The sequence below is a fragment of the Paroedura picta genome, chromosome 2 (assembly GCF_049243985.1).
Source record: "Paroedura picta isolate Pp20150507F chromosome 2, Ppicta_v3.0, whole genome shotgun sequence".
In the NCBI taxonomy this organism is placed as follows: Eukaryota; Metazoa; Chordata; class Lepidosauria; order Squamata; family Gekkonidae; genus Paroedura; species Paroedura picta.
The window spans coordinates 135,671,111-135,697,911 of record NC_135370.1 but is presented as its reverse complement, the minus strand read 5'-3'; the positions used below and the strand labels follow the sequence as shown (position 1 = coordinate 135,697,911).

The 26,801-nt window shown below is 46.1% G+C and overlaps 1 protein-coding gene across 1 annotated transcript in view; it reads left to right on the top strand.

The window, feature by feature from the left end:
- The window catches only part of RYR3 (ryanodine receptor 3), a 367,896-nt gene that overhangs the window by 170,633 nt on the left and 170,462 nt on the right, over positions 1–26,801 (top strand). Inside the window, exons 35-41 of the mRNA XM_077322945.1 lie at positions 732–1,533; positions 4,617–4,817; positions 5,752–5,854; positions 6,872–7,009; positions 9,884–10,157; positions 11,406–11,520; positions 25,676–25,805. Of these exons, the coding sequence (XP_077179060.1) occupies positions 732–1,533; positions 4,617–4,817; positions 5,752–5,854; positions 6,872–7,009; positions 9,884–10,157; positions 11,406–11,520; positions 25,676–25,805 (1,763 nt within the window). The remainder of the gene's footprint in view (positions 1–731; positions 1,534–4,616; positions 4,818–5,751; positions 5,855–6,871; positions 7,010–9,883; positions 10,158–11,405; positions 11,521–25,675; positions 25,806–26,801) is intronic.

The following is a 26,801-nucleotide window of genomic DNA, read 5'->3' as shown; positions in this document are numbered from 1 at the left end:
AAAACACTTCTTTTGAATGATGGAGAGCCTTCGTTTTTATTATTTTAATCTTTTTACAAATTATTATTTACTACAAGGTGCTTTGCTTTATGACAGTTTACTTAAGGCTTGATTATTGCAATATATGGATAACTCAGTACTACCTTCCTATATTATGTTACAAAATATTAAATCATAAATCTGAAAAAAGCCTCTGGTAAATAAGAGATTTATATCAAGTTTCCATTTGGAACCTAGCCTAGAAGTTGATTTTCTCCCTTACATTTAGGCCAATTAAGAAATAACAGAATGCATCTTGTCAAAATTCACTGCAGAATTCATTGCATTCCTGCAATGTTATTAAAATACGTAACATGATGGTGATGATCCAGTATTTTAGGGTTACTACAGTAAAAAATAATCATTTACTACTTTGAATGCTATTTCCAAGGGAGCTACATGTACGATGCAAGTCCTAAGCAGTCACACATTCAAAGCCCGTTAACTTAAAGGGGCTTTTGAAGGATATAACTTTGCCCATGTCTTCTACTAGAAGATTTTCTGTCTTTTCATCTTTTTACAAAATGTTGCTAAACAATACAAAATCACTACTTGGGGGCATGCAGGTTTTTATATATGAATCTTTAACACATCAGAAGTACTTGTTTCTAAATATTTCTGGATATATTTGGTTTACGTCCCCAGGAAGCTCAGTGATTGCATTTCTGTCCCCCCCCCCCCTTTCATTTCAGGTGTATTGATATTTTGGAGCTATGTGAACAAGAGGATTTGATGAGGTTCCACTACCATACTTTAAAACTTTATAGCTCTGTGTGTGCACTGGGCAACAACAGAGTAGCTTATGCTCTTTGCAGCCATGTGGATCTTTCTCAGTTATTTTACACAATAGATAATCAATATTTACCTGGACTCTTACGATCTGGATTCTATGACTTACTTATCAGCATCCATTTAGAATATTCCAAGGAAGCTAAGCTTATGATGAACAATGAATTTATCATTCCAATTACAGATGAAACAAGAAAAATTAAATTATTTCCAGATGAAAAAAAGAGGCATGGTTTACCTGGAGTAGGACTTAGCACCTGTTTGAAACCAGATTTTAAGTTCTCTACTCCTTGTTTTATTTTGTCTCACGAGGATCATCAAAAACCTAGTCCAGAGATACCACTTGATATACTGAAGTCCAAGGCTATAAGTATGCTAACAGAAGCGGTCTACTGCAGTGGAGCTCACATACGAGACCCTGTGGGAGGGAAAGTTGAGTTCCAGTTTGTTCCTGTTCTTAAACTTATAGGAACTTTACTCATAATGGGAGTTTTTGATGATGATGATGTTAAACAGATTTTACTGCTGATTGATCCATGTGTGTTTGGCGAGCCCAATGAAGATGCTATGGAGAGAGCAGATAAGGAAGATGTTACGCAAATAGAAGAAAAGGCTGTAGAGGCTGGCGAAAAGGCAATCAAGGAAACTAAAATACCACTAAAAGGCTTGCTGCAAACAAGATTACCTGAATCTGTTAAACTCCAGGTGATAATTTTAAATTAACTGCATAAATGTTGAAACATCATTGAAAATTGAACGTGTTGGGGCTCATTGAAAAAGCCTCTACCTTGTATGCAGAATGTCCCAGGTTTAATCCTTGGCATGTCCACTTAAAAGGACCAGGAATAAGGTGACCAGATTTTAACACTGGTAAAGCGGGACACCATTGACCAGGCTGGGGGGGGGGGGTGTTGATTAAAAATTTGGTCTATATGGAGCAACAATTTTTTCATAGAACGCAAAAATAGTATTGTAATATATATATATATATTTAATTGCAACATAAGAACAATTTGCCAGGTGCCCCCAGATGTCCCTCCAGAAGTGGGACAATCTGGTCACCTTAACCAGGAAGTAAGTGACACGAAAAGACCTCTTCCTGAGACCATGGAGAGCTGCTGCCAGTCTGAACAGACGATATTGACCTTGATGGACCAATGCTCTCGTTCAGTATACGGCAGCTTCATGTCTACTTATCTATGTAAATTGTAAAGCATTTCCAAGTAATCTGAACCAACTGTCTGACCATCAAAGTTTATGAAAGGCTATTACAAAATCTCACTGGGACAGCCAGAGGATCATATTCTCCTTTGAGTTTGGAATTTCTGCCAAGCTATGGATCCATTACTTCATATTTTTACCATCTAACAGCCCCCAAACTGTGGTGAGCATTTATGCTAGCAAGATTTAATGCTCTTCTTTCAGCTGTTCTTCAAGGGAGATTTACAAAAAGAGCCTACTCTAAAAGAATATGTCCCTGTTATTCTGGCTGCGTCAAAATCATCCTACATGTGTTTTTCTATTGTCCATTCTATGTCATTATTCGTGGGCAGCTCATCAGCCCATTTTTTTCCTAAACAACAAGGACTGGATGTGACTGGATGAGGCTAAGATCATTTTCCTATTAGGAAACAAAAACACTCAAGTTATTGATTCGGTTGCCAAGTTTGTACAGCTGGTTATGAGGTCCCATAACTGTAGAACAATTGATGCTTTGTAATGTATTTTTTCTTCTGTCATTTCTTTATATGCCAATAAAGGTCTTCTGATTCTGCAAACTATAGTCCTCATTCCCCCAGTGACCTTAATGTGTTTATTATGGACAATTGACTTTCATTATCTGTGCTGGTATTTAAGAAAAGGCAAAACTGGTAAACTGCTATATCGCATGCCTGATTTATAGGGATTTTTAAAATTTTATTTATATTTATATTATCTTTATATTTATATACCGAAACTCTCAAATGTTTTGCGGCGGTTTACAAAGATTCATAAGTACAATAAAATCCCATAAAAACCCATTAAAATGTAATTAAAACAAAATATCACGATGGCGGATAATTATGTAACCCACTCACCTCCCCCCATTCAGCAAAGGTCTATTACTCTCTATCTGGGAGCAAGGGACTTAGTTGGTTTCAGCTAGAGATCCACAGCTGGCAGCGCCAGGAGCTACTCTGGCTTCAACCATATGCCTGGTGGAAGAGCTCCATCTTGTAGGCCCTGCAGAAAGTTGACAAATCCCGCAGGACCCGTAGCTCTTCTGGAAGCTCATTCCACCAGGTTGGAGCCAGGGCAAAAAAAGCCTGGCCCTGGTTGAGGCAAGGCATATGTCCCCAGGGCCCAGGACCACCAGTAAATTCATACCCAGAGAGCGAAGAGCCCTGAGGGGGGCATAAGCAGATAAGCAGTCCTTCAGATTAGCAGGACCCAGGCCACATATAGCCTTAAAGGTTAAAACCAAAACCTTATACTTGATCCAGAAGCAGACTGGTAACCAGTGCAGATGGCGTAGCACTGGCTGAATATGGGCCCTCCACGATATTTCAGTGAGGACCCTTGCAGCCATGTTTTGTACCAGCTGCAATTTCTGGGTCAGAGCCAAAGGTAGGCCCGTGTAGAGCGAGTTACAGCAGTCCAGTCTGGAAGTGACCGTTGCATAGATTACTGTTGCCAAGTGTTTGGAGGGCAGGTAGGGTACTAGTAACTGCACTTTGTACAGATGAAAGAACGCCATTCGGGCTCCTTGGAAAGGGAGGCATCAACAGTCACACCCAAGTTCCTGGCTTCTGGTGCCGGTGTTAATTGCACCCCATCCAGGCATGGGAGACGTGCTTCCTGATCTTGTACCCAGGCACAGAACCTCCATCTTGGAGGGGTTGAGTTTCAGGCGACTCTGCCTGAGCCATCCAGCCACTGCTTCTAACCACCTGGCAAATGTATCTGGGGTGGGGGGGAGTCTGGCTGGCCATCCATTAGGAAGTAGAGCTGGGTGTCATCTGCATATTGTTGGCAACCCAGCCCATAGCCCAGAACCAGCTGGGCTAGAGGACACATATAGATGTTGAAAAGTGTAGGGGAGAGTATCACCTCCTAAGGTGCTCCACATGGGAGCCCAAAAGGGGCCGACAAATCTAAAAGTACAAGGATGGCCGAACTACCTCGATCCAGCTGGCGCCGGATATTATTTGTCAAGGCAATTAGCACAGTCTCCTCCCCATGGCCATGTCGGAAGCCAGACTAGTATGGGTCTAGGGTCAAAGTTTCTTCCAAGAATGCTAGGAGCTTATCCACTGCAGCCCACTCCACTACCTTGCCCAGAAACGCAAGATGCAAGACTGGGCGGTAGCTTGCGGGATCCCGCAGGTCCAGTGATAGTTTCTTCAGTAGAGGGTGCACCGCTACCTCCTTGAGCCCCTCAGAGAAATCTCCCGATGTTAGGGAGAGATTTACAATATCCCTCAAGGGGCCTCCTATCCGCTTGTTGCCCGATCTGGACAGCCAAGACAGGCAGGCAGGGATCTAAGGGGCAAGTGATTGCCCTCACTTGAACAACTGGGAAACAGGAGAACCACATTAATATACTATGGGCTCTATTCATATTTCACCTATAAAATTTTCATTCTCCTTTGTTAACTATCCCATAGCTTAATAGGCAAATAAGGGAAGTTCTTTACTTTGCCTGCAAACTAGAATTACCACTGATAATTTGCTGTAGCTCTTTTGTTGGTAATTGTGTCATGATATAATAGGTGTATTATAATGAATCTCTGCTACTTCTGTACTAGGTGTGTGAGCTGCTAAATTATTTCTGTGACTGCGAGCTGAAACACAGAGTGGAAGCCATTGTATCTTTTGCAGACACTTATGTCTCAAAACTGCAGTATAATCAGAAATACAGATATAATGAACTCATGCAAGCCTTAAATATGTCTGCTGCTTTGACTGCCAGGAAAACAAAGGAATTTCGTTCTCCTCCGCAAGAACAGGTATTTTCTTTCTTTCTTTCTTTCTTTCTTTCTTTCTTTCTTTCTTTCTTTCTTTCTTTCTTTCTTTCTTTCTTTCTTTCTTTCTTTCTTTCTTCTTACTGGAGAAGGAGGTAGGGGGAGGTGGTGTGTGTGTATGTGTTATCCTTATGCTACTGCAGGTTAGTGTTGTAACACAATCATGTTCAAAATTACAACGAACAGCATCGATGAGAGGGGAGGACAGCAGGAAGAAAGGCAGCTTGATTGGAGTTGAAATGTTATCCTTTGAGGTTGGAAGCCAGGTTGATCCTTTTGAGCTTCCACTTTAGGTAACCCAAATACCCTCCCAGGGGATGGGACGGAATCTGGTTTTACTAACATTTGCAAACCACGGGGCAAACAGGGAGTTGCATTTGGAGCTGCTCCTGAAATGCTTGTATTTCCGCAAAGGATTAAGACAGGTACACGGCTTGAAAAACGTTTTTAAATTTTAAACGGACTGCATTCTCTTTAAAGTTTAAGTGCCTTCTCCCCTCCATTGGAAACAATAGAATATGGGGGTACTTTCTTTGATTTTTTTTTTTTTAGGAGAAGCACCAGCAGCTATTCTGTGATTTTGCTGCCTCTACTTAAAAAAAACAAAAACAGTTCTCCCCCAGAGCCCCAGATACCCCAGATTGATTCTTCATTATAGCTTATGGGGACCATTGGTCAGAATGAAGAAACATTGGTACCCATAGGCTATAGTGGAGCTGGAAAAAAAATCAGTATTCCCAAATATTTACCAAATCCAAATACTGTATTGTTATTGGGATTTGGGAATATTGGGAAATAATGATACTTTTGGGGTTTAGTATATTTGAACCTGAAACTGCACACCTATACTGCAGATGAATTCAAACATATCATATTGAATGGCTGGTAACATCAATGATCTTTAATTTTATCATTTCAGATTAATATGTTGCTAAATTTTCAACTAGGAGAAGATTGTCCTTGCCCAGAGGAGATTCGAGATGAGCTATATGAATTTCATGATGACCTCTTGATTCATTGCGGTAGATGATTGACTTTTTTGTACTTGATATAAAACTGTTCTGCTGGCATTTTTTCTTTGTTGCCTCTGAAAAGCTATTTTTTAATAATTGCATTTAACTGACAAATGTGATATTGATAAAATTAAATGGAAAAGTGCCAAAATAAAATCTTTGGAATTGTCATCACAAATATTCTCTTTACAAACTGCAAAGCAAAACAAAAAAACCCCAAAAAACAGGTGTTTTGATACATTTATTTTGAGACATCTGAAAGAGCTACTACCTAAAAGCATCCTCTCTCAGAACAAATGTATGAACTAAGTTTACTGTCTTCCATATAGACACTCTTATGCACCCATACACCCCACTGCAGCCACTATAGTAGTATGCCTTTTCCTGGTTATGTGTATCAGAATTCTTTGAAGTACATGGTAGTTTCTACATTCTGACTCCTTTCCCCTAAGTTAATAATCCTCCTGTTTGCAAACTGATGGGCTTATGGAAAGGGTCCATGTAATGGGACCAAGTAGGTGGGTCCATTAGGGCAGTGGTCCCCAACCTGCGGGCCGCGGCCCGGTGCCGGGCCGCAAAGGCCATGGCACCGGGCCGCGGCTCCCTCTCCCCGCCCCGCCCCCGCAGTAAAAAACTTCCCAGGCCGCAAGCTTGCGGCCCGGGAAGCTTCTTACTGCGGGAGGCGGGGAGAGGCAATCAGGGCCGGGCCGCGCCTGTGCGGGCCACGCCCGCTCGGCCCGATCCGTGGGCGCGGCCCGGGCGCGGCTCGCGGGCGCGGCTCGGGTGCGGCCGGATCCGTGGGCGCGGCCCGCGGTGCGGCCCGATCCGCGGGCGCGGCCCGCGGCGCGGCCCGATCCGCGGGCGTGGCCCGCACGGGCGCGGTCCGCGGGGGCGCGGCCCGATGCCCTGCCGGTCCCCAGCCTCGGAAAGGTTGGGGACCACTGCATTAGGGAACCAGCTCAGCATTGGGAGTTCTGGCAAAGCATAGATTCCACTTTGTTTCAAATTAAATGTGTTACCCTTTAGGCATTCCGTTAGAAGAAGAGGAGGAGGAAGAAGATGATATTTCTTGGACGGGTAAACTACGTTCTCTGTTACACAAAATAAAAGGGCAACCCAAAACTGAAAAGAGAAGAACTACAGAGGAGGAAGAAAAATATCCTAGTAAGAGCTTCATCTGTATTGGTTCATTTTATTTTACTTTTAAAGAAGAAAAGGACAATTCTCTTGTTGAAATATAGCTGTAACTGTATATTTTCTTATTGTCCCATCTGGAGATAATAATATAATATCTGATTTAAGGTAAAGTGTGCCATTGAGCCTCAATCAACTCATGGTGAGCCCTTAAAGTTCCACCTCGTGGAGTTTTCAGGATAAATGTTGAGCAGAGGTGGTTTGCCATTTATTTCCTCTGCATAGCAGCCTAAATCTTTGGTGGTCTCCTATCCAAGTACTGACTGGCTTAGTTTTGAAATTCTAACAAGATCAGACTAGGAAAACTAGTAATTCTGCTACTAGTATCTGTTCCATAGCTGCATTAGTCTGTTGCAGCATAATAAAAAGATTAAATGTAGGAACCATTGAGGTATACCTAGACTGCATAAAATCCCATCAAATGTTAGGATTCTCTCTCATTCACACATAACGTTGTAAAAGTTTCTATGTGGCCACTAATTAAATCGTTATAGCCTACCATCCTTCTGACATCCATATCTATCTCCTTAGACCAGCCTTCCCAACTTTTTTACTCTCAAGAAACCCCTGAAACATTCTTCAGACTTCAAGAAACTCCACAAGTGGCACCATCATGCAGAATATGGTTAGGAAGCATAGCCGTGTACATGCCTACCCAAGACCCCTCCCCTTCTGAGTCTCTCCAGGCCCATAACTGGCTGTTTTAGGGGCGGAGGACAGGTTGACATGACCATATTAAGTCATATCACCCAATAAAAGTTTAATAAATTAAAAATATATATTAAAATTTAATTAACTCCCACCCATTTGAGGAACCCTTCCAGAGCTGTCAAGAAAAGCCATGCTTTCATGAAGTCCTGGTTGAGAAAGCTTGCCTTAAATCTACAGCATCTTTTAGAGGCTTTTTCCCCAGGGCGGATCAATAGCTGGATGGTATTGACAGAGCATAAAGCCTTTCAGGGGATGTTGGCAGAAAGGAGGTCCCTCAGGTACACTGGGAATGTAGGCCCCGATCCTCTCTACATTTACAAAAAAACAAATTTAAGGGATTAGAGATCAGAGAAACATAAATAAAGGATATATGTTTTGTCCTATTCCTTCTCAAGAGATTCAATGTTATAGTTGAGTATCTCTTCAGAGGATCTTTCACCATCCTGTATTCTTGCTGGCTGAAAATCGTTTGTTATTTATAAATATCATACCTAAAATTACCTTCAAAAGCTGACTTCTGGATATAAATTTTATTTTGACTGCTCAAGAGAGATACTGCAGGAAATGTAGCTTTGATAATGAAAACTGGGAATTCAAGTTTCAGAGAAGTCTGTGTTCTTCATACATTAATCGCAACAGAATCCTGCTGTTTTGTTAATGACTGTAAAAAAAAAAGGCAAACAAAGCCAATTGAAAGTTAGGGTGGTATTGTAAGTCACAAGGTGTTTCCAGCAAATTGAATCTTTGCTTGCCTTTTCTCTGCACTGATGAACACATCACCTTCAATAAGTATCCTGAAAAATTGCTAACTGGAGGGTGCTCTTTTTACAATACCACAAATTGCTAGGAGGATCATTTCTGGGGCAAATGACTAGGAGTGCCATGGTTCACAGGCATAACAGGGCCCAAGACTAAACTCTAGCATCAGATTTGAAGTGCATGTTGAGTATACATAGTAAGACTATAAGTCCTAAAGTGTATGTAATCTTCTGGAGTACAGTTCAGTGCAGCATTTATTTATTTATTTATTCTTTAATTTATATACCTCTAATCTCTAAGACTTGTGGTGGTTTACAATAAAATGATAAAAACACAGAACCCTTAAAATCCCTTGCACATTAAAACATATTAAAGATGGCTATTAGTTGGAGTTAACCTTCCTATTCTCCTCCCCCCACCCTGTCTAGCTATCAGTCCAAGCTCTTTCCTTAGGAGCAGGGGACCTGATCTCACCAGCTCTAAGGGATCCCCTGATGGTAATTCTGTGCCCTTACCCTGGCCTTAACCATACACCTGGTGGAAGAGCTCCGTCTTACATGCCCTGTGGAAAGCTGATAACTCCGGCAGGGCCCTTAGCTCTTCTGGGAGCTCATTCCACCAGGCTGTGGCCAGGCCCAAAAAAGCCCTGGTCGAGGCCAGGCAAATGTCCTGGGGGCCCAGGACCACCAGTAGAATCATACCTGCAGGAGGCATAGGCAGACAAGCGGTCCCACAGATATGCCCGGCCCAAGCCATGCATGGCCTGGAAAGTTAAAACCAGAACCTTAAACTTGATCCGGAAACAGACTGGTAACCAGTGCAGATGGCGTAGCACCAGCTGGATATGGGCCCTCCAAGATGTACCAGTGAGGACCATTGCGGCCACATTCTGTACCAGCTGTAATTTCTAGGTCAAAGCTAAGGGTAGGCCCACATAGACTGAGTGACAGTAGTCTAATCTGGAAGTGACCAGATGGATCACTGTGGCCAGGTGTTCAGAGTAGTAGATGTGCTTGGCGCAGAAGAAAAAATGCCATTCGGCCTACCTTTGTGACCTGAGCCTCCATGGAAAGGTAGGCATCAAAGATCGCCCCCAAATTCCTGCCGGTTGGAGCAGGTGTCAATTGCACATAAGGAGATGCAGTTGAAAGTGGAAACTGACAAGCCCCCCTTCCCATGTGCAAATGTAAGACTTTTCAGCTCAGCTTGGGAAGGTGAATGTTGTATCCTGTCTAAAGTCTCTTGTAAATCCCTTTTACTGCCATTGCTAGTTGTTTTTCCAAGTTATTGAATTAAAATAATCCTTTGAAATGCTTTATTTGCTGAAGGTGGTTTATATTTAATTTTGTTCTCTTTCCTCACCTTCCATTTCAGCTACTTTGAAGGAGTTGATATCTCAAACTATGGTTCGCTGGGCTCAAGAAGATCAGATCCAAGATCCAGAATTAGTTCGCATTATGTTTAACCTCCTTCGAAGGCAATATGACAGCATTGGTGAGCTACTGCAAGCTCTGAGGAAGTCCTACACTATAAGTGCTGCCTCTGTGCAGGATACAATCAATTTATTAGCAGCACTGGGTCAAATTCGTTCCCTTCTCAGTGTCAGGATGGGGAAAGAAGAGGAGTTGCTTATGATTAATGGCTTAGGGTATGAAATATAAACATTTTCCTTTTAACTTAATAATCAAGTTGCTACATGATTATGAAGACTTTTTGTGTATGTCTTGAGCCTTGGCTGTAGTGGAGGTTTAAGAGCAGTATAAAGCCTGACACTGCATTGTTGGCAGAGACATTGTTTTGGCTCAGTTATATTTGCTTTCGTTACATAACAGCCATACTTATCACCCTTTTTCAGATCCCATGGATCATACAACTGCCTGCTCTGACTAGTGGTAGAAACATTGAGGACTGAACATGGAATTTTCTGTATACAGTATATGTGTTCTCTTTCTTAACTATGGGTAGATTTTGACATTAATGTTTAACATAGTGAGGACTCAGAATTGCATGGGAATGCATGGGAAGACAGTTATGAATTCTTATCTCCTTTCAAGGTTATCAAGCTGATTTCTCCCCACTACAATCTTCCCTCTTTACTAATACTCAGCTACTCTCCACATTCTGCCCTTCACCATTTTTGAAGACTTTTCTTTAACTTTTTACTGTATACAAAATCCTTTTTATTGCATACCTTGGGCATCACCTGAGTATGTAAGAGACCCTCCTTGCCTGTGAGCAAACTCATTATCTGGCTTTTGTAATTCAGAGGGGGAAAGCAGTTTATTTTAGCTAATGTTGAAGTCTAATTAGAGCCAATGAAGACTTCACCATGTATGGGATGCTATGTCTGTCTGAGCTGCTTTGCAAGGCAAAGTATTTGCTTTCTAATTTGAAGCTACTCTGCATGTCCATTGTAATTACCCACTGTGAGGGTGATGAGGTCAATGTATATTTAACCAAGTGTTCTAACACACATTTAAATAAAGTGTCAAAGAAGTTTTATAAGTAGCAGCTTTGGTAGGAGTTTCCATTCTTCATTTTAGCTGAATGATGAACATTGGACTAGGTTCGGTTACATATGTTTCTTTTGGCTTGAAAGATTATTAAGTATGTTAATAAGTTGAATATATAAATTTACAGTATAAATAAATAGCATTATGAAAAATATGTAGTGGGGAACACAAGTGCTGCTGAATCAGAGGCTATATGTCAATACAGTTGTAAGGTAGCAAGAGAAAATGCAGAATTTACAACTGGTAATATGTGTTACAGTCATTAGAATTTTGTCTTTGTCATATATTGTGGACTACAAAAAGAAACACAGAAATTCACGTTACTGATAGAGTAACATTAAAAAGTTTTTTAAATTTTATTTGTTTCTTCTTATTCCACATAGAGATATAATGAACAACAAAGTATTTTATCAGCATCCTAATTTAATGAGAGTCCTGGGTATGCATGAGACAGTTATGGAAGTAATGGTGAATGTACTTGGAGGAGACAAATCTCAGGTAATTTTGCCTGTGTGTTTTGATTCTTGCTAAGAATGCCATCTGGAGCTGGAAAAATTATATATCAACAAGAAAGATATAGTTCAGTAGTTGTCACTGACTTTCATGGGTATGTATAGACAAGGTTTCTGGCATTAGAGATAGGCTATAGAGGTCACAAAGAAAAATGTGAATATTCAGCCAAACCATACCTTTTGATATATATCTTTATGTTCATATTAGTGTAGCTTCAAAGATTGTAATGCCACAAAACATTACAAAACTGGGCTGGATCCATTGAATGGACATGTTCATGGACCGAGTCTTCTCCCTTCCCCAGAGCTGCTTCAGAGGGTTGGAGGATCTTTACCACATTTTGAAATACCCCTTCCATTTAATGTGCATGGAAATGGCATGTATATTTTCAGAGTATGCAAGTAAAGAGGATAATAGAAAAAACTTTAATACACCACTTTCACTTAACATTTCTTCATTTTTGAAAAAGGGATGACACTTGTATGGTGTCGTGGTTCGGTCCTTGGTGGCTTGGGAACGGGACCGAACCCCGCCATCAGAGGCGCCCGCGATCACGGAGGTAGGGCATGGTGATCATAGGCAAGCCGGCAGCTGGGCGCCCCACCCGATCGTTGAGGTGGCAATGGCCGCTAAAGAACCTCAATGTCCCCCTCCACCTTTTGACAAGGGCCCGGAGATGGCCCTTTGTTCCAGGAAAATGGGCCATCAGGAACCCCGGAAAACCTCGCATATGTGCATGAGTCATGATTGTATCAGCATGTTCCCTCCGCAAGTACTGGGTGGGGCAATACAGCCTAAGGAGGTGGGTTTTGTATAAAAGGGAGCTTCCACCTGGAGTTCGGTGGAAGCTCTTACTCCATACCAGCGGACTCCACGTTGCTGAAATAAAGCTTGTTCCTGTTGTATCGTTTACCAGGCCTGGCGTGACGTTTTCTTCAAAGGGGCACCCTGTTTTTTCAGTTAGCAAGCGGGTTCCCGACATCGTAAGAGCTTCCCACCGAACTCCAGGGTCGGCATCGCATCCGAGCGCTTATCGGGACGGATCCAGAGATGGCGTTTTCAAGCAACGGGGCGGTCTCGACCCCCACGAACCCCGGGAACATGAGTTTAATGTCCCCGGGAGATTTCCTCCGAAAATCGGGGGGCCAGGAGCAGCTGTCCGGGACCCCGAGACCCTCGGCAGCGGCGGCCAAGGGAAGGCGCCGGGCCATGGGTTTCCCAAGCACGGCGGGGAGCGCGCCGAGGTCTGGGGGGTTGGCCCCAACCTGGGACACCCAGCTGAGGCAGGCGCTTCGCCCGGTAGGACCTGAGGAATCCCTAGAGGACCTGCGGCGGGCCATGGCGGACTTGGCCAGGCGCTTGCAGGCAGCTGAAGCCCGTGAGCAAGCTCGGGCCGGGCCCGGGGGGACTGGTAATACAACGGCGGAGGGGATCGCGTCGAGTGAGGACGTCTCCAGCGACGAGGACGAGCCCGGTACTGGTGAGCGGGCCCCGGACCCCGACCCGGAGCAGTTTTCAGTCCCGAGTAGGCGAGACGGCCAGCGGAGAGGCGAGATAGCAGAGGATCTCGGGGGAGCGGGTGAGCCGACGGGGCGGCGAGAGCCGGACCAACGCAGGAGCGACGTGCAAGGCAGGGAGCGGCACGGCGTCGTTGGGCAAGTTGGTAGCCGGTGGAGCGGAGCAGGACGAGACGGCGGACGCCGAGAATCCCGGATCCGGAGGGGGTCGGACTACTCTCCAAAACGTTCCCCCCCAGAGCTTAAGGCGCGTTTCGACGGGACGCCGGACGACCTCCCGCAGTTCCTCCTCCACGCGCTGACGCATGCCCGGAGGTATGGAGACCGGTATGAGGACTCCGAGGACTTGGTCTGGGGGGTGGCATCGTGTCTCCAGGGCAAGGCGGGTCAGTGGTACCTAGGGTTGGCCGAGCGCGGCGACCCGGCAACTCGGGACCTGCAGGACTTCGTGGTCGCGCTCCGCCGACGATTCCAGGACCCCCAGGCTGAGGACAAGGCAAAGAGTCGGATCAAGGGACTTCGACAGGGTACTAGGGGGGTTATGGACTATATAGACATTTTCCGGAGGGAAGCAGGCAAGGTGTTCTCCTGGAACGAGGAGACCCAAATCGAGTACTTCCGGGAGGGCCTTAACCCGAAGCTCAGGGAATGGGCCGTGATCAAGGGGACGGAAGAAGATCTGTCTACACTGGAGGGGTGGTGTTTTGTGGTCGCCAAGCTGGAAGCCAGCCTGGGTTGGGCCGCCGCACCCCCCCGGGAGGCCAAAGGCGGGTCAGCCGAGGCGCCGAGACCGGGCCCCGACAACTCTCGCCCCAAACGACCCCCGAACCCCGAGCGGGAAAGGAGACGCCGGGAAGGTCTGTGCCTGAAATGCGGGGGGTCAGGACATTTCGCAGCAGCGTGCCAACGGCAAGGGGGGGAGGACCGCGGGCTCTCCCAGGGGGGAGGTGCGACACGCCCCCAGCAGGCACGCCGGGCGGAGGACCTCCGCAACGAACCGGGAAGCGCCCAGGCGACGGGAAACGGCCAGGACCTGCTGTAGACGGCGCCGGGCAGCAGGTCCCGCGGTGCGAGGGAAAACCCCTGCAGCATGAGGCGCGACCTCCGAACGTGGTAATTTTAGAGCTCCGGAACCCGGAGAACGGAATAAGTTGGGTGGGGGAGGCTCTTTTGGACTCTGGATGCGACCACAGCATGGTCCACCCCCAGATAGCCCGGGCTTTGGGGCTACCGAAGCGCATTCGGAAGGTTCCCCTGGTTTTCGTCCAGATGGACGGCAGCCCGATTCAGGGGGGACCTTTCGGAGAAGAGGTGGGTCCTATCGCCATCCACATAGGGGACCACCAAGAGCTGCGGTGGCTGATCCAGGTCCCTGTAGCGGGATATCGGGCGGTGTTGGGCCTGGATTGGCTGAAGGAACACAACCCCGTGGTGGACTGGCGGGCGGGGACCCTGAAGTTCGACTTGACGGTGGGTGCACGGCATCGGGTCCCCCACGAGAATTCCAGCCACAAGAGGACGGCGGCGCGTCCCAGGGGAGCGGCGGCGGCGCAGCAGGAGAAACCAGAGCCCGAGGTCCCGCCAGAGTACCGAGACCTCGCAGCCGTTTTCAGCGAGCGGGAAGCGGACGAGCTACCCCCACACCGCCGCACGGACTGCGCTATCAACATCCCAGAGGGGGCGGTACTACCCAAAGGGCGCATCTACAAGATGAGTGAGGGTGAGCTCAAGGACCTCCGGGAGTTTTTGGATAAAAATCTGGCCCGAGGTTTCATCCGGCCCGCTTCCAGTCCCATGGGAGCTCCAGTCTTGTTCGTCCGGAAAAAGGATGGGTCCCGACGGCTGTGCCAGGACTACCGGGGCCTCAACGCCATCGCAGCGGGGAACGCTTACCCCCTCCCGCTGATCCCGGATTTGCTGGCCCGGCTGGGCAAAGGGACTCTGTTCACTAAACTGGACCTAAGGGAGGCGTACTACCGGGTACGCATCCGGGAGGGGGATGAGTGGAAAACAGCGTTTAACTGTCAATTGGGACAATTCGAATTTAAAGTGATGCCGTTCGGCTTAAGCGGGGCACCTGGGGTTTTCATGAGTCTAATTAATGAGGTGTTGCAGGACCTTCTGTTTCAGGGGGTGGTGGTTTATTTGGATGACGTCCTGATCTACAGCCAAGATCCCCAAGAGCACGTGACCCTGGTGAGGGAGGTGTTAAAGCGCCTGCTGGCAAACCACCTATACGTGAAGCTGGCTAAGTGCGAATTCCACCGTCCCTCCCTGGACTATTTGGGCTACCGCATCTCAGCCCAGGGCATAGCTATGGACCCCGAGAAGGTGCAGGCGGTGCTGGCCTGGGAAAGGCCCCGCACCCGGAAACAGCTACAAAGCTTCCTGGGGTTTGCTAACTTTTTTAGAGGCTTCATCCCCAGATACTCCTCCGTAGTGGCTCCCCTCACGGACTTGCTAGGTACCAAGGGGAGAGGTCCTCGCGCCACGCGGCCCAGCGCAGCGCTCGGCTGGAATGAGAAATCGGAGGCAGCGTTCCTGGCCCTCAAGCAAGCTTTCGCGTCTGAGCCCACGCTACTGCACGTCGACCCAACCCAGCCGATGGTGGTACAAGTCGACGCCAGCGACGCAGCAGCCGGGGCGGTTCTCCTGCAGCGAGACAAGGCGGGACAGCTGAGGCCGGCGGCCTACCTCTCACGAAAATTCGCCGAAACGGAGCGGAACTGGTCTACCTGGGAGAAGGAGGCGTTTGCGATTAAGTTCGCCCTCACCGAATGGCGGCATTGGCTGGAGGAAACAGAGGAGCCGTTCGAGGTCTGGACAGATCACAAGAATCTGGAGGCGCTCCGGCAACCGCGATCCCTGAACGCCAAGCAGATGAGGTGGGCGGAGTTCTTTTCGCGGTACAATTTCAAGCTTGGTCACATCCCCGGCAAAGAGAATTTCCTCGCGGACGCCCTCTCCCGTCTGCCGCATTATGGGGAGGGGTACGCTCCCTGCACCAGGTCCGTGTTTGGCGAGGAGCAGCTGGGACGGGGGGTCGTCACTAGGCGGCGGGCCAGGGAGGAATGGGAGCCCGACCCGGCGACCGCCCCGCTCCGAGACCGCCTAGTGGCAGCCTATGGGGCAGACGAGGAGCTGGCTGAGCTCCGGGACTCTTTGATTTTGGACTCCGGTCTCTGGCGGAGGGGGGAGGCTGTCTACGTCCCGGAAGGGCTACGACGGGAAGCCCTCAGCCTCTGCCACGATGCTAAGACCGCCGGGCACTTCGGTTTCGTAAAATCCTGGAAGTTGGCCCGGCGGCGGTTTTGGTGGCCCAGTCTGCGGCGGGACACAAAAGCTTACGTCAGTGGTTGTCCTGTCTGCCTGACCTGCAAGCCGGGGGTTGGCAAGCCGAAAGGTCTGCTGCACCCGCTCGAGGTCCCGACCCGGCCGTGGTCAGTGATCTCCATGGACTTTATAACAGACTTGCCTCCCAGCAAGGGGAAAACGGTGATCTGGGTGGTGGTAGATCTATTTTCCAAACAGGCCCATTTCATTCCTTGCGCCAGTGTCCCCAGTGCTTCACAGTTGGCTCGGATGTTCCTGGATCACGTGTTCCGACTGCACGGGCTGCCGGACAAGGTGATTTCCGATCGGGGCTCACAATTCGTGTCCCGGTTTTGGCAAGCTTTCCTGCGCCTGTTAGACATCGAGCAAGGGCTGAGCTCCGCTTACCACCCCCAGACGGACGGGCAGACCGAGCGGGTTAATCAAGTACTGGAGCAGTACTTGCGGTGCTTCGGTTCCTATCATCAAGACACCTGGGTGCCCCTGCTCCCCCTGGCCGAGTTCGCGTACAACAACGCAGACCACAGCAGCACGGAGATGTCGCCTTTTGCCGTCGTCTACGGGACAGACCTGAGACACTTCCCGGAGCTTGGAGAGGTCCCCGCCCGGGAATCGGCCGACCTTCGCGAGTGGGGGAAGCGTGCCGGGAGCTGCTGGAAGTCGCTGCAGGAGCAGCTCCACAAAGTCAAGGCAGCGCAGAAAGAGGACGCCGACCGGAAGAGACGACCAGCTGAGGAGATCCGACCGGGGGATCGAGTTTACCTTTCCACCCGGAACCTACGGTTGAATTTGCCCAGCAAGAAGCTAGGCCCTCGGTTTTTGGGGCCTTTCGAGGTCTTGGCCCCGATCAACGAAGTTTCGGTCAAACTCAAGCTCCCCAAGAACCTCCGGCACATCCATCCCGTCTTTCACGTGAGCCTTCTAAAAAAAACTCCGGACGGTGACGTTTGGCACCCCGTGTTTTCCCTGCCAGCGCCCGAGGTCCTGCCGGGGGGGGAGCACCACGAGGTGGCGGATATCCTGGACTCTAGACTCCACAGGGGGAAGTTGCAGTACCTCGTGGAATGGAAGGACTTCGCTTTGGGGGACCGGGAATGGGTCTGGGCAGCGGACGTCCTTGCGCCCCGACTCACTGAACGTTTCCACAAGCGGTATCCTGGCTGCCCCGGGGGGTTGGAGAATGGACCTTTGGGGGGGCAGAATGTCGTGGTTCGGTCCTTGGTGGCTTGGGAACGGGACCGAACCCCGCCATCAGAGGCGCCCGCGATCACGGAGGTAGGGCATGGTGATCATAGGCAAGCCGGCAGCTGGGCGCCCCACCCGATCGTTGAGGTGGCAATGGCCGCTAAAGAACCTCAATGTCCCCCTCCACCTTTTGACAAGGGCCCGGAGATGGCCCTTTGTTCCAGGAAAATGGGCCATCAGGAACCCCGGAAAACCTCGCATATGTGCATGAGTCATGATTGTATCAGCATGTTCCCTCCGCAAGTACTGGGTGGGGCAATACAGCCTAAGGAGGTGGGTTTTGTATAAAAGGGAGCTTCCACCTGGAGTTCGGTGGAAGCTCTTACTCCATACCAGCGGACTCCACGTTGCTGAAATAAAGCTTGTTCCTGTTGTATCGTTCACCAGGCCTGGCGTGACGTTTTCTTCAAAGGGGCACCCTGTTTTTTCAGTTAGCAAGCGGGTTCCCGACATCTGGTACATAGTGGCAGACATGCACACGGTTATTATGCTGGGTTTTATTTGATAGTTGCTAAACTGTTTTCAACTCTGACTTGGATACCCAGGCTAGCCCAATCTCATAAGATCTCAGAAACTAAACAGGGTCGGCCCTCACTAATATTTGGTTAGGAGACAACCAAGGAATACCAGGGTCATTATGTGGAGGCAAGCAATGGCAAACCACTTCTGAATGTCTTTTGCATAGAAAATCCTGTGGAGTTGCTATACGTCAGCTGTGACTTGGCAGGAACAGTAACATCAAAACTGTTTTCAACTCTATGATATGTTATGGAATGTCACAGGGCTTCTCCATAATTCTGAACAAATTCTGATCCCAGCCAATACAAGTCAATACCTGGCAGCTGCTTATTCATATTTCTTCCCATTATGCCCTATAATGTTTAAAGATGATTTGTCATAACATGAACGTTTAACTAAAGCTTGCCAGTAAGACATGATAAGAGATATGGATTAGCACCAGATGCTGAGTTCATTGTAAAATGTAGTGTGGACTCTTCATCCAGAGAACTTCCATGGGATGAACTTATTTTTTTTATCTTATTGTAATCATTATGTGAGGTATTTGTTAATAAAACATATATTGAAATGATTTTGACAGGAACATTGTGTCCTTCTACTAAAGGACTTCATTAGTTTTAGTGAGAACACAGGGATTTAAAAGGTACCTGTTAAAACTTTAATGTGTGAAGAGGTCATAAATGATGAAATAGGGTGAAAAGCTTACAGGAAAATAAAGATATGAAAACATTTACAATTTTTCTAAGGTTGCTACAATTGCCAACACATGCATTTTCTCATAAATGTTAATTTATTGGGGCCATGGTCCTGTTCAGGTTTATTGATAATACGAGATCATAATTAAGGATTTTCTTAACTCTTTGTTAACAAACAAACCAAAAATTAGTAATATTTACAAGTGTTTTAATGTTATATGCGCTGTGCCCCTATTTATACAGTATCCTGATTCAGCAGCCTAGATCAGCAGTCCCCAACCCCCGGTCCGGGAACCGGTACTGGTTTGTGGACCGGGACCAGTCCGTAGATCGGTCAGTACCGGGCTGTGGCTCCTCCTCATCCTACTTCCTGGCTGCTGCCTCAGGGGTTGCCCTGCCACTCTGCCACCGGCTCACCTTTGGTGCTCTCCAGTGGCCGCCATGGCTGGGGCTCCCCCTTGGCATGGCACTGCACAGCTGCTGCTGGCAGCACCCCCCAGTGGGTGGTGGGAAGTCAGGGGTGCCGGCTGGAAAGCAAGCGGAGCAGGAGCTCAGGCAGCGGCATCCCTCGGTAAAAGATTACCCCCCCCCCGGGCCTCAGTAAAATTATCAAGCGTTGATTGGTCCCCGGTGATAAAAAGGCTGGGAACCACTGGTCTAGATGATTCTGTTTAGTATTATGGATTGGTGGGTACAGATACATAGTGAAGCCTTGTAGGGGTGGAACATTAAACTAGGATCTGAGAGCTCCAGGTCCAAATCCCCAGTCTCCCATGGATGTTTGTTCTGTGGCCCTAGGCTATCACTGCCTCACCATAACCTACATCTCAGGATTGTTGTGAAAATAAAATGTAGGAGAAAGAATATTGGGTCCTCACTGGAGAGTCAAGAAGGGAAATCTAAATAATAACAACAACAACAACAACAGAGGAAGAAGTGGGGACTATAGTACTTAAGACTATAGGTAGAAGTATCTCATATATGAATGCAAGGATACTCCACTGTAACAAAGTCCCTGGGAAAGTTTATCTCAATTTTTGTGCATCTGTAGATAAGCACAAAAATATAGACCAAGATATGCTAGTGCAGTGTGAACTCTGTGGATAGTTATGAGTAAAATGTTGTCCTTCTATCAACATTCCCATTGGTAAATTTTCATCATAGGTTTACTATGAGGATGAAGGAAGGAGGGCTGTAAATTGCTGTGCTTTTTCAGCTTGATCCTTCTCATCATTACCATAGCTTTCTGACATATTTAGAAGATGTGAGGAAAGGTCCAACAGGCACAACTATGTGCTTTTGTCCCTGTATCTATATAGTAATTGGCTATTGCTTTCCTACTCAGGTCAGTGTGAATACATGATTCTTACATATTTTAAAAATATTATCATACCACATAAAAGGGAATTAGTGATCAAGGACGGTTCATCAGTTAACTAGCATGCCCTATGGTCTGAGGGATCTGCCCAGCAACTGCTGATGAAACTAGACTGCCTTTTCTCTATTGGTGGAATATCCCCACACTGGGCTGATTGTGGCTCTTGCTCAGATTACACATACACACGCTTCCCTTCAGGTATTCTGTGGAGGAAACCTCTAACAGCAGCTGAATGAGAAGTGGAACATGTTTCTCTCTGAGTTATGCTGAGGGACAGCCATTGCTGCCACTTTTCTGAGAGTGACACAGGAGTGTCTGTGGGAATGCACAGGCATTCCTTGTGAAGGGACATGCATGAAGTGGGGGGAGCTCTCCCCTCCCATCTAACAGTCAGATGTCAGGGAGGCTTCAGAAAAGCCCCCTCTCACTTATAATTCTGGTACGGCTGGCCTCACTGCCAGAAGGAAGATGCAACCAAGCCATGCATGTCTCTTCTCCGCCCCTCTGTGAACATTTCAGGCCTACTGCATAACAGCCCTATGTGGTAGGATTCAGATGTTTTTACTGTCCAACAATTCTGTGTAGGAGGCCTCAAATATTTATTCTGCACCACAACCCTGTGCACCCTCCAAAGCAGCCATTTTCATCTGGAGAGCTGATCTTCATAATCTGGAGATGAACTGTAAATCAGGAGTTGGGGGTAGAGTGGCATGGGTGTGTCCTGCCTGGACAATGGCCTCTGGCCAGCCTTTACCAGCAACAGCTTTCTAGAGCCCGTTTTATTTTTTTGCACAATGGGCTTTATTAATAGTTTGTATATATTCCCAAACTGTATTATGTACAGCATTTATGTTTGTATATATTTCTGAAATCTAGACAGCAAATCTAGACAGCATTCTAAAAAGCAGAGACATCACCCTGCCAACAAAAGTGTGTCTAGTCAAGGCTATGTTCTTCCCATTTGCAATGTATGGCTGTGAAAGATGGACCATAAGGAAGGCCGAGCGTCAAAGAATTGAGGCTTTTGAATTCTGGTGCTGGAGAAGACTCTTGCGAGTCCCTTGGACTGCAAGACGAACAAACCGGTCAGTCCTAGAGGAGATCAGCCCTGACTGCTTCTAAGAAGGCCAGATCCTCAAGAGAAGGTCATACTTTGGCCACCTCAAGAGAAGGAATTACTCCCTGGAGAAGAACCAAATGCTGGGAGCGATTGAGGGCAAAAGAAGAAGGGGATGACAGAGAATGAGGTGGCTGGATGGAGTCACTGAAGCAGTAGATGCAAACTTAAATGGACTTCGAGGAATGGTAGAGGACAGGAAGGCCTGGAGGATCATTGTCCATGGGGTTGCGATGGGTCGGACACGACTTCATACCTAACAATAACAAATATTTCTGAACTTCTTGTATTATTGAATTACATTATAATCTTTGTCACAAATATTGAAAAATATAAAAATGAAGATGCAGGGAGGTATAGATGCTGTAGTGCTCTATAGAGTATAATGGCTATAGTGCTGGACTGTGGGCTCTTCCAGAGTTACCTTACCTCAGTTTTTCTCTGTTGCCGCTTCTGAGACATGGGAATGAACATTTCAGTCTATTTGAATGAGCATGACGAAAAGAGGATATCAAGCCTTAAAACAAATGTACTGCAAAAGACCCAGCTTAGCTTACAAAGAAAAATACAATGACTTCTCACAGCTAATTTGTTGCTAGGACAAGAGTTCTATAAAGATGGTTCATGTTAACAGAGGCAGTGTAAAGGAACAGTCTGGACAGTCAACCAACAGATATATCCATCAAAGATAACTACAACAAATAGGCCAGCATACAGAAGGCAAATGGCTCGGGTAGGACACATTTGAAAGATACAAAAAATACTGCATTGTGGCAGAGAAACAGCAATTAAAAGTGTATTTGTAAAGTGACCTAAGGTCTGGGAGATCAGGTTCAAAGCCCCACTTCTGTGAAGCTCATGGTATGACCTTGAGCCCATCACTTTCTCTCAGTCTAGCCTACTTTGTAAGATTGTTAAGGAGAGTGGAGCTGTGTCTACTGCCCTTGAAATCCTTGGCATAAGGGTGGGATAAAATAGATTGTTATGAATATAAAAAAATGAACAAAGTATCCTATTGCTTGTTAGGTAAAGGTAAAGGTATCCCCTGTGCAAGCACCGGGTCATATCTGACCCTTGGGGTGATGCCCTCTAGCATTTTCATGGCAGACTCAATATGGTGTGGTTTGCCAGTGCCTTCCCCAGTCATTACCATTTACCCCCCAGCAAGCTGGGTACTCATTTTACCGACCTCGGAAGGATGGAAGGCTGAGTCAACCTTGAGCCGGCTGCTGGGATCAAACTCCAAGCCTCATGGGCAGACATTTCAGACTGCATTTCTGCTGCCTTACCACTCTGCGTCACAAGAGGCTCTTTTATTGCTTGTTAAAGATGAATAAATGTATCAGAGCATACATTTCTATGGTCTAGAGCCATATATATATATATATGTATGTATGTGTGTGTGTGTGTCTGTGTGTGTGTGTATGTATGTATGTATATATATATATATATATATATATATATATATAGTTCAGAAGTGCATACAGAGAGAGAGACAGAAGGAGGAGGAGGAGGAGGAGGTGGTGGTGGTGGTGGTGGTGGTGGTTTCCAGTCTCGCCAAAAAATCGCTATCCAGGAAGCGATTTTTTCTGTGCTTTGTCCTGCCTCTGGCCGTCAATTAAATGAACAGCCAATGGGCTCCCGAAAAGCCCCTTTCCCTTTAAGCACAGTTAAAAAAAAAAAGAAAAACACACGGTGTAATGAATATGCCTTGATTCCTTGATTCCTCCCAATGTCGAGACCCATCTAGCTGGCAGCTGGCGTGTGAACTGCCGATTCCTCATCTCTGTTCAAATTCTCTGTTGATTTTTGTGTGCAATAATATGGTAACCTCCCATGAAAATTATAAAAAACAAAATGTTAATTTAAGACAAATAATGTTCAAAAATCAGGGTTTTTTAATGGCTAAAAGGAGAGACAAAAAAAATAACAGTTATGGTTCAAACTTGTGGAAGGCACGTAGTTGTGATGGTGTTAAAGCGAGTAAAAAGAAATATTCCTAACATAATTGGATGGTGCCAGCAGGAGATATTTCAAAGACATTCTATTTGCATGTTCAGGCCTCAGACTTTTAATGTTCTTTTGTTAAATGGAAATATTCTTATGGCACTGTGTTTTTTGACACATGAATGGTTATAGGTTTTTACTTAGGCTGACAAATTTCTTATAACAAATGTTTTCAGATGACAGGAGACCATTGCTAATGGTTTTGAGTACTGACCCAGACATGCCCTCTGAGACTCAAGTGACTGAGACATAGCATCTTAATGCTATGACAGAACATTCCTGGTTTTCCTTTTTCTACATGTAGCAAATGCATGAGAATGTAGAAATGTTTATGACAGTTCCAGATAATAGCAATAGAATAGCTTGATTCAAGTCCAGTAGCACCTTAAAAAACAACCAGATTTTCAGCGTGAGTTTTTGAGAGTCACTGCAGTAGACTCAGACTACAAAGTGGAACTCCTGCTGTAACAGAATGAGTAACTATTTGTACCATGGAAGCTGGTCCCATTCAGAATGCTTTTGATAGTATCCTTTTTAAACTATCTCCCTCCAGCAAGTACATTATTGAAAAAGAAAACATACCTTTGTCGTAAATGAAATAGGAGTTACTTTATTACAGTACACAAATTGACTAGGCACGCCTAGCCTAGTCAATAAGCATGCCTAGCCTCAACCAGCACCAGGGCCTTTTCGGTCCTGGCCCATGCCTGGTGGAATGAACTCCTGGGTGAGCTGCAGGCCCTGCGGGAGCTTTCATCATTCCACAGGGCCTGTAAATCGGAGCTCTTCTGCCAGGTCTATGGTTGAGGCTGGGGTTGGCAAGGTAGATATACTGCCCCCCTGGGCCTTTGGGCTTGGAATGAACATCGTTTGACCTCCTTCTCCACCCCCCCTTAGTTATAGTTACAATTAGAAGGGTGAGGAATAGGGTTTTCCGCCATGTTGGGAGTATTTTTAAGTCTTTTAATGGGAGTTTTAATGGGGTTTTTTTAGACATTGTGAATCACCATGAGCCGTTTAGGGAGTGGCGGAAAAAAATCTTAATAATAATAATAATAATAATAATAATAATAATAATAATAATAATAATAATAGGCATTTTAAAAAAAAATGCTGATACTGAGAATAATAGTTACTTTTTTTTCATTTTAACCTAGTGTGGTGAATATGCACATTTCACACTTTCCAGATTATTCTCTGAGTTTCTTATTCAGAAGATATCATAGAATGCTAGAGATGTTATCTGAACTTTGCAGACTTCAAAATATAATTATGAGTGAGTCACTAATTAGAATTGATCAAATGAACTGGCATTTAGCATTTCCAGTTCTTGTACAATGGAAAGTCCCTGGAATTTGCAGTTTGTCTGAGCAATTAATTGTCCCTTCAGCTCAGTCTCCAGGATATCTTTGGCACTTTCTGTCAGAGCCTCGGTTGTGTGGAATAACTTGTGAAATGCAGTGTGTAAAGCCATCTTTTCTTCCTGCTAAGTTTTAGAAGGCTATGCAAAATTACAGTATTTGCTGGCGTATAAGACTACTTTCCCCCCCTGAAAAACATGCCTCCAAGTGGGGGGGTTGTCCTATACGCCGGGTGCACTTCAGTTGGGATAAATATAGCTGCCCATAGTGGCCTCCCGATGCTCACCCGGTGCCCATAGTGGCCTCCCGATGCCCGCCCACCAAATTCTACACATCATCCAGTATCGTGCGGAATCCAGTGCCGGCCGTGGCGGGTCATCAGCGTGGCTGCGGCGAGCATCAGCAACAAGACAGGGGTGCCAGCCTTTTCGACATGACCAGCCCGTTCTGCTCGGTGGGAAGCAGCGGCGCTTCCGCCCGCCCCTTGTCTACGCAGAGCTCGCACATGCGCACTTGCGCACTAGTGCCAGTCACAGGATGCAGGAGCAGGCCGGAGGTGCTGCGGTCGTGCTGCGGCTGTACAATGGTGACAGTGACAGGTACTGTAATGTAATGTAACAAACTCTATATTTTGAGTGGAAATGTTGGGGTCGTCTTATACGCCCAGTCGTCTTATACGCCAGCAAATACGGTATTTTATTCTGGAAGGATTTTTGCAGTTGCTGGATTTATGAGATTTGTTAGAGGGCTAAGGAGTCTTGAACTGCCTCCAGTCCAAAGCCATTAAAAAAGCATCCTCGTCATTTAATTGTCAAGGGAACTCTACAGCAGGACTTCCCCATTTTCTGTGGCCTCATTATATACATTATTAAGCAGCAGGTAGGGTATACATTTTAATTAATGAATATTAGTTCATGAGAAATTTGTAAATGAAGTAATTATTATTTGTTGGGTTTTTTCTCCCATAGATTGCTTTTCCTAAGATGGTGGCAAGTTGTTGTCGGTTCCTGTGCTATTTCTGCCGAATCAGTCGTCAAAACCAAAAGGCCATGTTTGAGCATCTGAGCTACTTACTTGAAAACAGCAGTGTGGGTCTTGGTATGCTGTACAATTTTTACAGCTAACAGTTGTGTAACAGGTCCTTTCTGAGTTTTCATATAGTATGGTTATGTAATGTACTTGTTATTAATAACAAGAACAACAGCAATATTTATTAAGTAAATAGAAGGGTCATTGGATGGAGAGCAGGAACGTTCCTGGCTCCCCTGTGCTCTTCCAGGGGACAGGACCCCAGTGGCACATTGTGGCAGAATACAGCAGGATAGCTGGCCCCAGGTCCATTTCTTACCTCCTGCCAACTCTTCCTCCTCACACCAAGTACTGGGAAGTGGCATAGAGGAGCAAGCGGGGGGGAAGAGCCTGATAAGGGTAGATACCAGGTGAACCTCAGGGGGATGGGGATGTGCCACCATTGAGAGAATCTTTAATTGCCACATGCCTCACCTGTATCATGAGCAGCATCACAGGGAATAGGGCTTAAGATGATTTATGTGGTAGTTTGGATAGTACGAGGTACCCTAGCACCTAGCAATTTAAGGCTTTTAAAGGTAAGAACTATTTTTTAAAATTGTGCCTAAAACAATGCATATGGGTATTTTCCTGCCTTTTTCAGTAGCATTGGAGTTATGGGAACTATTATAAACTTTGGTTTAAATGTGAACAATTTGGAACCAGCTTTGATATTTAGTTTTGGTATACATACAACTATGAATTAAAGAATTAATAGCATAATCCTTAGAAAATGCTATAGGCACATCTAAAGTACTGTTTTTCACTTGCAAATCAAAAGTCAAGCTTTTCTTTTCTTGCCCAGTCAAAGTTTTTGTTGCTTGTAGAACAAAATTTATAATTGGATGGGACTGAATGGTATCTGCTCATTATTTGTAATGCTACATTGCTACAATCCAGTGGTAGTAATACAGATTTGTCTTGTCAATGTCATATCAGGGTTTCTTTCCTGACTTTAGTCAACCCTGCCAGATTGTCTCAGTTTTGTATGACACCTGATCCTGGGGGCTTCAGTACAGAAGATAG